This window comes from Rhinatrema bivittatum, chromosome 5 (assembly GCF_901001135.1).
Source record: "Rhinatrema bivittatum chromosome 5, aRhiBiv1.1, whole genome shotgun sequence".
Classification (NCBI taxonomy): Eukaryota; Metazoa; Chordata; class Amphibia; order Gymnophiona; family Rhinatrematidae; genus Rhinatrema; species Rhinatrema bivittatum.
Genome location: NC_042619.1, coordinates 125,987,630 through 126,001,320, shown reverse-complemented (window position 1 = coordinate 126,001,320; position 13,691 = coordinate 125,987,630). Strand labels below are relative to the sequence as shown.

Below are 13,691 nucleotides of genomic sequence, written 5' to 3'. Positions count from 1 at the left end.
AAGGTCTTGAAAGCCAGATCCCCGACATCCAAATGACAGTGCCTGGAGAAAGTGTGCAGCAACTTCTAAGTTGCTACCCTGCAAATTTCCTGTGGAGAATCCTACTGACCCTTGGTCCACGAGGTTGCCTGAGATTGCATTGAGTGGGCTCTCAAACCTTCAGGGACAGGTCGACCCTTAGCTATATAAGTCGAACCAATCGCCTCCTTAAACCAACGCATGATAACGGCCTTAGAGGCTTCACAACCTCTCTTCGACCCACTCCACAAAACAAACAGATGATGCGACCTTCTAAAGTTATTAGTGACCTTCAGATACCTCAACAACGCTCGCCGCACATCCAAGAGCCTAAGCTCCCTTGCGAGAAGTATGGAGGAGTCCAACTTTGGAAAAGCTGGGAGCACCACAGTCTGATTCACATAAAATGCCGACGCTACCTTAGGCAAAAAAGGAAGGTACTGTACACAATGAAACCCCTGACGCTGAGATCCGAAGAAAAAGATCCCAGCAAGTCTGTAGTTCCGATATTCTTCCAGCTGAACATATAGCCACCAGGAAAACTACCTTAAGGGTCAAGTCCTTAAGAGTTGCTCTCCTTAGCAGCTCGAAGGAAGCTTCACACAAACCTCTGAGCACAAGATTAAGATTCCAAGACGGGCAAACTCTCCGTACCAGCAAATGCAAATCGCAAATTCTTTGCCTCCTCCCCCCCACCAGAGAAAACGTAAGACATCCAGATTTGTGGACAGAGGATAACCCTCTACCTTACCCCAGAGACAACAGAGATCTGACACCTGAACCCTAAGAGAGTTAAAACCCCAAAACTTGACTAAAAAAGGACAAAATGACACACCATAGCTTTGAGAGCTTGTACCCTGTTAGCGATACACCAGGCCTCAAAAACCTTCCAGACTCTCAAATACGATAGATATGTGGACTTTTGCCTAACATGTAACAGGGACAACCAAAGCATCTATGCCCTCTGCTCCGTGCTCTCTTCACCGAGTGAAAAAACCAGAACGCCTTGGCATTCTGACAAGTCGCCATTAGATCCACAAGGACTACCCTACTTCCCGTGGATGAGCTGCACTGCCAACTCCGATAGTTCCCACTCTCCAGGATCCAATACCCTGCGACTCAGAAAATCCACTTGCACGTTGTCGACACCTGTGATGTGTGATACTGCTATCCTCTACAAGTGCTGCTTCACCCAGAGAATCAAATCCTGAGACTCCTAGGCTATTGCCCGGCTCTTGATTCTTCCCTGCTGGTTGATATAGGCCACCGTCGTCACATTATCCAATAGGACTCTTAACTGACCGATCTCTCAATAATGGCAGAAAGGCAAGTAAAGCAAAAGGTTCTGCTGTGGTCTCTGATTGATAGACCAAGAAGCCGCCTCCTTGGACCACCAGCCCTGCACTGACTGACAATGACACACTGCCCCCCCCCCCCTTCCCCATTGGATAGGCTGGCATCGGTGGTAAGAATCACCCAATCTGGAACCTCCAATTCCAAACCACGCTCCAGATTGGACAGAAGGAGCCACCATAATACTGTTCCTGCTGACCCCCTCGAGTGGAAGGGGAAGATAAAACTCCTCCGACAGCGGATTCCACTGGAAGAGAAGAACTCTCTGAAGAGAACACATGTGCGCGAATGACCAAGGCACCTACTCCAAGGTCGACGTCATAGAGCTCAGGACCTGCAAATTGTCCCAGACCCTGGGCATCGCCAGTTCCAACAACCGACAAATCTGCCTCTGCAGCTTCAGCATTCTCTTTTCTGTGAAAAACACTCTGCTACTCTGTGCATCGAAGTGAGCGCCCAAATACTCCAGGGAATGTGAGAGAACAAGGTGGCTCTTTGCCAGATTCGCCACCAGTCAAGAGATTCTAGGCGCAACAGCACTTTCTGTATCACCTGAAGACAAAGGTCCTCCGACTTTGCCTGAATTAGCTCATCGTCTAGATAGGGGTGTACCACAACTCCTTCCTGATACATGTCTGCCACTACCAACACCATAACCTTGGTGAAAGTACGTGGCGCTGTTGCCAGATCGAACTGGAGAGCTCGAAACTGAAAATGTTGCCCCAGAACTATAAACCACAGAAACCACTAATGCTCCAGCCAGATGACTATGTGCCTCCATCAAATCTAGATAAGCATCACCACAATGACTGAATGCAGGGTCTCCATTCGAAAACGAGGAACTTTCAGAGCTGCATTCATCCTTTTACATCCAAAATTGGCCAAAAAGTGCCTTCCTTCTTTGGCACGACGGAGTAAATGGAATACCTTCCTGTGCCTCATTCTTAATGGAAAACCAGGACTATAGTGCCTAGATTCTTCAATCAGTCTAGTGTTTCCCAAACTACCAGCTGCTTGTCACGGGGACTGCAGGGGGAAACTAGGAATAAATCTCGAATGTGAAGAGCAAATTCTAAAGCACAGCCTTTTCTTACTACACTGACAACCCACTGGTCTGTGGTAATTTTGGTTCACCTCCCTGTAAAACAGCGCCAGCCTATGGCTGAAACAAAGAAATGGATTTTGCATCAGCTGTGTTTCCCTCTGCGGTATGCCAGAAAGATCTCCAACCTTCTCGAAAGGACTGACCCCAGGACCAACCTCTGGGGTTGGATTGCTTCTGAGGCCCTGAAGAACCCTTTGCCAGGTGAAACATATCCCAAAAACTGGACCTAGCCTCAAAGAATCTTCTGCCCTTAGGCTTATCCTTCAGCAACCTGTGCACCTTGGTCTCCAACAAGTGTTTCAGTATCTATTTTAGGTCCTCACCAAATTATCTTTCTTTTAAAAGAAAGAGACCCTAGCTGAGACTTGGACCATACATCCGCCAACCAGTTTTGCAACAACCTTCTGGCTGATACTGCAGACATCATGATCCTAGAAGACGTTCTCACCAGGACATACAGAGCATCTACTCTGTACGCCACAGCAGCCTCTAAGCGTTTAACCTTCTGCACATCCTTGCCTGACTGCAGCTGAGCCTCCTGTTGAACCCAGCGCTGACAAACCCACTGCAGAAAACTGGTGCAAATGACTGCTCATAAGCTCAGCACCGGAGCTTCAAATATCCTTTTGAGGTGAACCTCCAACTTCCAATCTTGGGCATCCCTCAAAGCAGCAGACCCTGCAACCAGAATAGTCGTCTTTTTAGTAACTGCCGACACAGAAGCATTGACTTTAGGAAGCAACAAAAGCACCGTCTGCTCGGACACTGGATAAACATAAGAACATAAGAAAATGCCATACTGGGTCAGACCAAGGGTCCATCAAGCCCAGCATCCTGTTTCCAACAGTGGCCAATCCAGGCCATAAGAACCTGGCAAGTACCCAAAAACTAAGTCTATTCCATGTAACCATTGCTAATGGCAGTGGCTATTCTCTAAGTGAACTTAATAGCAGGTAATGGACTTCTCCTCCAAGAACTTATCCAATCCTTTTTTAAACACAGCTATACTAACTGCACTAACCACATCCTCTGGCAACAAATTCCAGAGTTTAATTGTGCGTTGAGTAAAAAAGAACTTTCTCCGATTAGTTTTAAATGTGCCCCATGTTAACTTCATGGAGTGCCCCCTAGTCTTTCTACTATCCGAAAGAGTAAATAACCGATTCACATCTACCCGTTCTAGACTTCTTATGATTTTAAACACTTCTATCATATCCCCCCCTCAGTCGTCTCTTCTCCAAGCTGAAAAGTCCTAACCTCTTTTAGTCTTTCCTCATAGGGGAGTTGTTCCATTCCCCTTATCATTTTGGTAGCCCTTCTCTGTACCTTCTCCATCGCAATTATATCTTTTTTGAGATGCGGCAACCAGAATTGTACACAGTATTCAAGGTGCGGTCTCAGCATGGAGCGATACAGAGGCATTATGACATTTTCCGTTTTATTCACCATTCCCTTTGTAATAATTCCCAACATTCAGTTTGCTTTTTTGACTGCCGCAGCACACTGTACTGACGATTTCAATGTGTTATCCACTATGACACCTAGATCTCCTTCTTGGGTTGTAGCACCTAATAAGTTTTGTCATAGCCCTCACAACTCTCAAGTCGGCCTCGGGAGTATCCCATTCTTGATCCACCAACTTCTTTACCGACTTGTGGAACGGGAAAGATTTTGCTGGATCTCTCAAGCCATCCAGGACAAGATCCGCTCCCTCCAAATCAGAGTCCTTTTGAATGACCTTGAGTCTGAGCTCCTGCAGGACCTGAGGAATCATGGGCCACATTTCCTCTTTACGAAAGATGGACCACCCTGGGGTCATTTCCATCAGTAACAGGGATTTCCTCTGGATCCGCCACCTGATCCATGCCGTCCATATCCAGATCAACCCCCTGGGGCACCCCTGGTGCTTTCGTAACATCAGATCATCAGAATCATCTACTGCGTCTCCCAATGCCGAGGCAAGGCCCAATACACTCTGAATGGGAAAGGCTGCTTCCTTTATGCCTGCCCAGGCTTGTGACCCAGAAGCGGATTCTCTGAAGGCTGGGTCCAGGTCCCAGATCGCGCCTCCCCAGAGAGCTGTTTAGCTAAATAAGCCTAATGCATCAACAGAATAAAGTCTGTGCAAAAAGACCATGTCGACTCAGGAACTGGCTGAAAGGGCTCAGGAATAGGGACACCAGGAAAATCCTCTCCTCCAGAGCCCGAAAACACTGGGGATAGCCTTGGAGAAGAATCCCCTGCCCCCCACCCCCGGCGTTGCAAAAGCCACCTGAGTTTGCAAAATGGTAGCTGTTCCCATGCCGACGGGGACAACAGCTCTGGCCTGCTGCGAATCCCGATGAGACTGAGGAGCAGGAGCAAGCGCCCATTTTTCTTTTGACGCAGTGGCAGGTCTCCCCGGAGACCCCTCACCATCTGACACACAGCTTGCACACACCTGGCCCAGCTGAGCCGCGACAGACAACCCGCAAGCGTGGCAGATTGAGTCACGCGACATGCTACACATGGCTGCAACTGTGGGGATCCCTTCAGCTACAGCTACCCACCCCACTCACTCTGCCGCCGAGTAGAAGCACTTTAAAAATACACCAGCCACCACAACAGGACACCTGAAAACTTCCTTCTTTATTTTCTTTTAAAGAACTTTAAAGCCAACAAAAAAAAATTAAACATACTTCCCTGGGTTAGTCTGGAACACAGAACTGCAAGTGGGAACAAGCTACTTCCGAGCTACTTCACAGTGCCTCAAGCCGCCTCAGCAACCTCATGAAGGGGAGGGATCTGGAACACCAGATTTGCACTCCACGGAGCATACTAAAGGGTCACCAACCTCTAGCTCGTCCGCTTCAGAACAAGGGGGGGAAGGTCCCACCAGCACCTAGTAACCCACTGGGAGGAAGGCTCTCTCTCCTCTGTTTTTTTCAACTGTAGAACTTCAGGTTTTACACCATCTACCATCTGCTGGAGACAAAGAAATTCTGAGGGACGGACTGCAGGTGTCAGTGTAACTTTCTCTGTTTCCATCTGCTGGCATGGATGCAAAACCCAGGAGTCTGGACTGATATAGGTACATACAGGGAACACTTGTTAACCAGCACAATTCAGACTATTGATATGCACAGGTGTACAGGTAGATTTTGTAAGGAAAACACCATGTGTAGATTTAAAAGTACAGACAGTTTACGTGCATTATTTTCCGATCCTGCTCTAAACATGACCAGGAATGCCTCCCTTAAATGCAGCAAGTACGTGTGTTCAGGCCCTCCTCTTTACAGGTTTTAATTACTGTAATGCACTCTATCTTGTAATTCCTCTTACCACACTCAGACCTCTATAGCTTGCCCAAATTGCCACTGCTCATTTATTAACAGGTACAGGAAAGAGAGAGCATATTACTCTGGTATTGTGCAACCTTCATTAGTTGCCAATAGAGATGTGAATCGGAACCGGAATTGGTTCTGATTCCGGTTCTGATTCACATCGTGGGGTTTTTTTCGTCCGGCCCGATCGCAGTTTTGTTTATCGGCTGCGCCCAAGCTGATAAACAAAAAACCCACCCCGACCCTTTAAAACGAATCCCTTAGCTTCCCCCACCCTCCCGACCCCCCAAAAACATTTTACAGGTACCTGGTGGTCCAGTGGGGGTCCCGGGAGCAATCTCCCGCTCTCGGGCCGTCGGCTGCCACTAATAAAAATGGCGTCGATGGCCTTTGCCCTTACCATGTGACAGGGTATCTGTGCCATTGGCCAGCCACTGTCACATGGAGGGAGCACTGGATGGCTGGCGCCATCTTTAAAAATGGCGCGGGCCATCCAGTGCTCCTACCATGTGACAGGGGCCGGCCAATGGCACAGATACCCTGTCACATGGTAAGGGCAAAGGGCCATCGGCACCATTTTGATTAGTGGCAGCCTACGGCCCGGGAACGGGAGATCGCTCCCGGGACCCCACTGGACCACCAGGTACCTGTAAAAGGTTTTTCGGGGGGTCGGGAGGGTGGGGGAAGCTAAGGGATTCGTTTTAAAAGGGTCGGGGTGGGTTTAGGGGTTATTTGTGTGTGCAGTTTTTCCTGCCCTCCCCCAAAACGATAAGAGAACCCCCACGAACAATATCATGGGGTTTTCCTATCATTTCGGGGGAGCCCCCGATTTCTGACGATTTTGAAAATATCGTCCAATATTTTCAATCGTCCGAAGCACGATTCACATCCCTAGTTGCCAATACTTTCACATGTGCAACAGAACATGATCTGTATAACTCACAAGTTCCTAGAACCTGGAACAACCATGGAACAGCACCCTTTTAAAATTTTACATTCCAACCAGGTCACTGCGATCATCACAAGCAAGACTTCTCGTTATACCATCTTTAAAACGTACACATCTCTCGGAGACAAGAAAACGCACCTTTTCAATTGCCACTGCCACTTTATGAAACTCTCTGCCAACAATGCTCAGAAACATCACTTGTTTAAAAACATGTAAGATGCTAAAACCTTTTTCAGCTGGCTTTCAACCTTGAAAACTAAACCAGGTGTCTGTTGACTCTGAATACTCTCCTCTGATTATTAATCCAGGTTCCAGTCGACCCTTAAACCTCATCTTTAGCGAGGTGGAGGTGAGATCAGCCTGAAGATTACCTGAAGAGGTTAAACTGGGCACAAGGAATCTTCCTAGCCCTGTCGGGGCCTCCGTATTCGTTCTTCCGGGACGCTGACGTCATTGGGGAGGGACCGGCATGGGAGCTATAAGACCAGCCCTCCTGCGGCGCAGCACCGAAGCCGGGCGCGCGGCTTTGTTCCAATTTTATAATCTTTGGGGACTCATACACCTCCACCCCTGGTAAGCAAATAATTATATCTTTAGAAACTTTACATTTTTAAATTATCTTTCTCACCTTATGCCTCCCTTATTAAGGGTCCAAAGAGTTGCAACCTAAAAACTGCTATATCGTGTGAAGCCTGAGTTGTTCTGAAAGAATGAGTTTAAAATGCCCCATAGTGTCAGAAAAAGAAGGGCAAAGGAGAAGGCTTGCCCTGGAGTCTCTTTTAACCCCGAAATAGCTGGACCAATGGATGCACACATAAGACGTGGAGGAGCTGAATCGGGAATGCAGTCGCTTAGGCAGGGAACTTCAGAATTTTCTCAAGCTCCAATGCCTGACTGACATCTCACTTTCCCCGATTTTGAGAGTGGTGCCAGCAAACCCTGCTACACTTAAGGCCCCAGATTTGGAGTCGGCTTTACTGCAAGTCGAAGTTGCTTGCAGGTTTGAAGGTCTACCAGGGTCTCCTAAACGGGGAGAACAAAGCGAAGACGCAGGGAAACTGATTTCCAGCGAGTTTGCTAGCAGTCCAGCAAAGGGGGAACAAGGATTAGTTACTGGACTTGACTCTTCAACTCCTTGTTATTCATTACAAAAACCAGCAGAAGTGACTTTAGAATCTTTATGGACTGCAATAGAGAGCTTGGGAAATCTAATAGCTAACAAAATTCTTCCTATAAGTGGTATTGTGCAAGATCATTAATTAAGATTAACAACCATGGAGAAAACATTAAAGAGTGTTACTGTGCAGAATACAGAAATTAAAGCCCTCTTGGGTTCTAATAAAGATTCCCAAGAATCTATGAGGAGGGATAGTATAAAGATGTTAAATAAGTTGGAAAGTATGGAAAACTCATTAAAAATAAGGAATTTGAGATTTGTTAATTTCCCTAAATTAGCTCATATCTCTCCAAAAGAGATGTATAGAAAATACCTAATTGAGATACTAAAGGTTCCAGAAGGAAATATACCCCCGGTGGTGAGAGTTTTTTTTACTTGCCACTGGGGAAAAAAGCATTAGAAGGAAAAAAGGATGGAGGGAATGGAGAAGTTCGGGAAGTTAATAAAGAGATCCCATTTTTAAATGTGACAGAGCTGCTAGAGACTTCGGACTCTAGTTTAGCTGAATCTAGTACCAATAGTAACATTTGCATTGGAAATAGATAGAGAGTGGATATTTAGATTGTTTTTTAAATATCGATTACATAAATTTTTTAACTTGCAGGTGAGGATATATCTTGATGTGTCAAGAATGACGCAGAGAAAAAGGAAGCTATTTCTACTTCTAAGATCACAGGTCCAACAAATAGGAGCAAGTTTTCTATTGAAATTCCCCTGCAGGTGTCAAATGAGATAGGTTGACCCTTTATATCCATTTTTCCTCCCATCACAGTTAGTTCAATTTCTCTCTGATAAAGATAAAGTACAAGAGGGGGTAAAGGGTTAAAATCCAGTTACATCCATGACCCCCAATGTGCTGTGACTATCTCTCATATAGAAATGCTCTCCTTTTAGCAGTTTGAAAGGTATTGTTCCATTAATTATTACTTGTTAAATTTAATTATTAGAATGATGGCCCCTTATTAAGTATTTAGGATAGAGGATCTCATTTTCTGAAGTATATTGTTGTGATTGGGATATGAATAATCCTATTTTGTTATTTTGTAAAGATGATATTGATACTTCAGTACTTCTATGTCAAGTTGATTTCTTGCTATGTAAATTTATTAAAACCTTAATAAAAATAAAATTTAAAAAAAACCTCATCTTTAGAGTGTCTCAAGATAATCTGTGTGTTTTATGATCTGAGTTTGCTATTGTTTATATTAAATGTTATGCTTTCTCCAGTTTGTTTTAGAAGTCATCAGTTTTATGTTATGTATGTGTTTTTATTGCAAACCGCTTTGAACTTTTTAGCTAGGCGGCCTCAAAACATTTTTAAATACAAATTCCTTTTTACCAGTGTAAATGCCCTTGAAGCTTGTCCTCTAAATATACCTCCTAAGCATTTAATCCAAAATTATATTCTCAAAAACAGTTTTCCAAGATTTTGTTATAAACTGCACTATTTGGACCCTTGTATCCATTTTTCTATCATCTGACCTTCCTATTGACTACTTCAAATCATCTAGCAGGTGGAGCCCACAAAGAAGGGAGAGGATCCTATTTTGGAAGGGATCAGGAAGCCCTTTTCCATTTCACAGAGCAGCAAAAGCTTTGGTAACGGTAGAGTGGAACGCTTCAGACGTCAGTTTGAGAGTAGGCAGAGCTATGGCTAAACTCTTCCCTTTCAGACTAATTTATTTATTTATTTAAGGCTTTTATATACCGACTTTCTTGATACAGATCAAATCAACTCGGTTTACATCGAACTAAGCAAAACTATAACCAAACCATTCAACAAGTGACAATAAGAAGGAGCATAAAAGTTACATTATAACAAGGTTGCCTTAACTGGGAGGAGGAAAAAAAGAGGGGGAGAACGAAGATAATTACTATATACAATAAATAAATTACTATATACAATGGAGTATGGGAGGGAGGCAAGGGGGCCGAACCTCATGATGACTAGTAAGCAAGATTAGCGTTTGTTTATTTACATAGGCGAAATGATAATTCTAGATCAGGCTGTTGGGCTAGTTGCGGGGAAGGCACTAATGACACAGATCAGCTGAAATTTCAAAAAAAAAAAAAAAAAAAAAAAAAAAAAAAGTTTAAGGAGAAAAAGGCTCAAACAAAACTAACAGACATTTCCCTGAAAACAGCAGCTCCCATGACAATGCAGCCAGGTGATTTCTCATCTTGAAGGGGCAGGAGAAGTAAGGTGGATAAGGGGGCTAGAGGGACGAGGGAGCTAGTCTCCTCTGGCTTTCAAACCCTCCTCTGCCCCACACCACAGAACTAATCCAGTCAGGAACCACCGCCCCTGCTCATCCCTATCTTAACTAAGGGAGCTCTCCAGGAGTCAATGTCACCAACTTCTAAGGCTGCAGGTCTTGCACTTCTACCATTTGCTGGAAATAAAGAAATACTGGGGAATTACAGGTGGTACAGCACCCTATTTAGGTTGATTTCAGCAAAACAGCTGTTCTCAGTCTCCATCTGTGACAGGGGACAGTCTGAACCAGTCTGGTGGGACGATAAGGAAGTGTAATTTTCAACCAATGTTTGCTACGTTTCAAACGTTAAGGATAAAGTGTTATTGTGGTTTGCCACTAGTAAACTAGAGTCTGAAGTCAAATAATAATGATGGTTTAGGAATACCTTCCCTCCTTTCATGTCGCCGATCATGTGATGGTGGTGTCCTCTCTCGCTCATGTCTTCCCTTCTCCCGGGCTGGAGAGCAATGCCTTGAATGACTCCGCTTCCTCTGAGGAGAAGAGGAAGCCCGCCGGTGATAGGGAGAAGAAGAACGCCTTACTGGGGAAGAAGGTGTCCTCTGGTAGGAGGGTGACGTTCTTTTACGGTGTGGAGAAGGGGAATGCCTTTGCACAGATGAGCCAGATTGTGAGGAGGGTGAGTGATGGCGAGAGGACACGGGGGAGTGGTGTTGCCCTGAAGGTGTAACAGATCTCCTGAAGGTAGGAAAAAATGGTCACAAGCTAACATACACAGATTCATCTTGCATAAACACTCTGCATGTGGACTGTGATCTATACATAATAGAAGAAAACAAAGCATGCTGTTCTTAGGTTTTAGTGCTATAGAAAGCTCAGCATTAATTTCTACTACTCAATTCTCAGCAATACCTGAAAAGTCTGAATGCTCTTCAGAAAAAAAAAACAAATTAACATTACATATTTTAAATGTGGGAAAATTGCTTCTATAAGTTAGCATTACCATTTTACCGTTCAGTCAGATTTTCAAGTACTGCATGGAACCAAGTATAAAATGTACAAGTTAGATTATTAAATCATTCATGGTAAAAAAAAAAAAAAAGTCATGCCAATCATGACAAATGCCAATTACACAACATTCATAACACTTCTCAGAGACAGAAAAAAACCTCTGAAATCTTACTTAATTTCAATATCCTTTTTTCCTGTTGAGGGTTCAATTCACAAGAAAAAAAACCTCTATTGTGCATTTGAACATGTTATGGTAGATTAGGTCCAATCTGCACACAGCTTTGATTTCTCTTCAGTCTGTTTTGGCCCTTTATTCCATGTATAACCCAGCTAGTGCCAATTCCTAACAGAAGCAAGCTGTCTGTCCTGGGATGCAAAGCAATGGGCTCCAAGTAAAAAAACTCAGAAGAAACTACACCTCAGAAGCAAAATCAAAGTGCAAGATTCATAAAAACTCATCTGTGTCTGCACCCTGATGTATTCACAATTTTGGTTAGTCTCTGGATTTCTCCTTTTTACTGCGAGTCTAGAGTTGGTCCTTAAATTTAGATCACTATCCCAGTGGCACATAAGGTCAGTTACATGCATGTCTAACACTATCTGAAGTGGCTTCTCATTATCTTGAAAATATTTAAATGACCGGGAACAATTTTTTGTAGAATTATAAAAGAAGCAAAAAACATAGGCAGCTACATATGAAGCCTCATGGCAGTATAGTCCAATACAGGCTAGTTCTGATTGCACTGGAAGCTTAAGGAAGGAGGAAGAAACAGATGGTCCAAAAAAAAAAAAAAAAAAAAAAAAAAAATATATATATATATATATATATAGGCAAAATGTGCAGTAGGTGGAAACGTACTTTATTGGTTCAGATCCAGTCTGGAAAAGAGAGACAGGAATTTGAGGCAGGGGTAGAAACTGGTGTAGTCTGTTACAGGAAAAAAAACTGGCAGCTTTCTTGGCATCCATTCCAAAGCTGTGTGTGGCTCAAGTTGAGGAATGAATGCTGATCAGCTGCACACAACACAAACAGCAGGTTTACAATAAAGGGCCTTGTGTGCTCTGTCTTTTTCAGTCACCAAATGACCCTCAGGAAAACTAATACTCACACTAGCAAACAAGAGTGCAAGACAAAACATCTCCCTTTAATGGAAAAGTGGGTTATCTGGAGGTTCTATGAGTGCACCTGATAACAGATGCTTCCAGTTCTTATCCGATCTGTCATTTAGTAGCTGTCAGCTGGGTGCACAAACCAAGTGGACAAAACCATTGAAAATCTATTTGCAATGTGCCCATAAAGGACAGACAGTGTGAGAAGCCAATGTTTTTATATACAAAGATGAATTAAGTGAGTTGGCAGTTTATATTTTGGAAGGACAAACAAAACAACTATAACATAGCTAATTCACATAATGCACTTGTACAAAATGCACAAATAACCACTCTGGTCAATGCTAAGATTGAAAAGAAAAAGCATACCTCCTGGGGCAAACACTCATAGGAACTAGCAGGACTTTACTTCAAGAGAACAGGGAGGAAGGAAGCAAGGATTCCTCTCACAATCAACACCTTACAGGAAAATGCCTTAAACCCCCTCCCAGAAAGCCATCACTGGGGCACATTCACATGGACAGTACACAATGGTCTACCTTTCTGATCACATGCATCAACAGAAGACACTTATTTCCTTGACGAATTGAGTTCCAAGAACATGTTTTTACTTTAACCCTGCTCTCTGAAACTCAGAGGCTCTTATTAATCTCACACCTGCAAGATGGAGAAAAAGAAAGCTTTTGAGCTGCTGACTTGGCGGCAGGAACTGGAGATGCTTGTCGTCTCCTCGCTGCAGGGGGAGAGTATTCCCTGGAATGGGAGGAATTACTGCCAGAATGATCTGCAGGAGTAGGAGATCGCTTCTGCCTGTGCAAACCCTCGGAAGGATCTCTGTTCGTGAAACAAATCATAAGTACTGATCAAGCTTTACTGGCAGAAGAGATAATGCACTTACATAAATGATTTGTCATACAAGTTCCACTCAATGAAATCACCCATCTTCATTAATATACCTAGGAAGATTATTTTTGGTGGAATTCGGTATGAATGCATGGTAAAGAATAAATACAATGCTTCAATTATGCTGCTGAAGCAAGAGAATAGTGATTTGGGCACAGTGTATAGATTAAACTAGGTGTTAAATGTAGTAGTTTTGGAAACAGGCACATACTGCATTGACCTATTTTGAAAATTAACAGAAATGATATAAAAGTATATAAATCTGAATATAATTATAGGAAAAACATACCACTGAACTGTCATACAGTATATATGAAGTTAGATATGTAATATTTGTAAGATAAAACCCCCAAATAATTTAAGGAAATATGTCACCAGTAGAGGGGGATAGATGACTTTAAGCTCTGTTAGAGTTTACTGTTTGTTTATTTATAGAACTGCACTGGTTCACATTCTCAAGAAGTGCCTGCACATGTCACTGGGGAGAAATACAAAGATATGGCTGTGATTACTAGCCCACAAATGG

The 13,691-nt window shown here is 43.7% G+C and overlaps 1 protein-coding gene across 4 annotated transcripts in view; it reads right to left on the bottom strand.

Annotated features, from left to right (window-relative positions):
• Nucleotides 1-13,691, bottom strand: part of ZC3H13 (zinc finger CCCH-type containing 13) — a 230,261-nt gene that overhangs the window by 119,216 nt on the left and 97,354 nt on the right. For all 4 annotated transcript variants that reach the window (XM_029602891.1, XM_029602893.1, XM_029602890.1 and 1 more), the window contains exons 9-10: nt 12,920-13,096; nt 10,569-10,879 (exon numbers count right to left, since the gene is read on the bottom strand). In XM_029602891.1, coding sequence (XP_029458751.1) covers nt 10,569-10,879; nt 12,920-13,096 — 488 coding nt within the window. The remainder of the gene's footprint in view (nt 1-10,568; nt 10,880-12,919; nt 13,097-13,691) is intronic.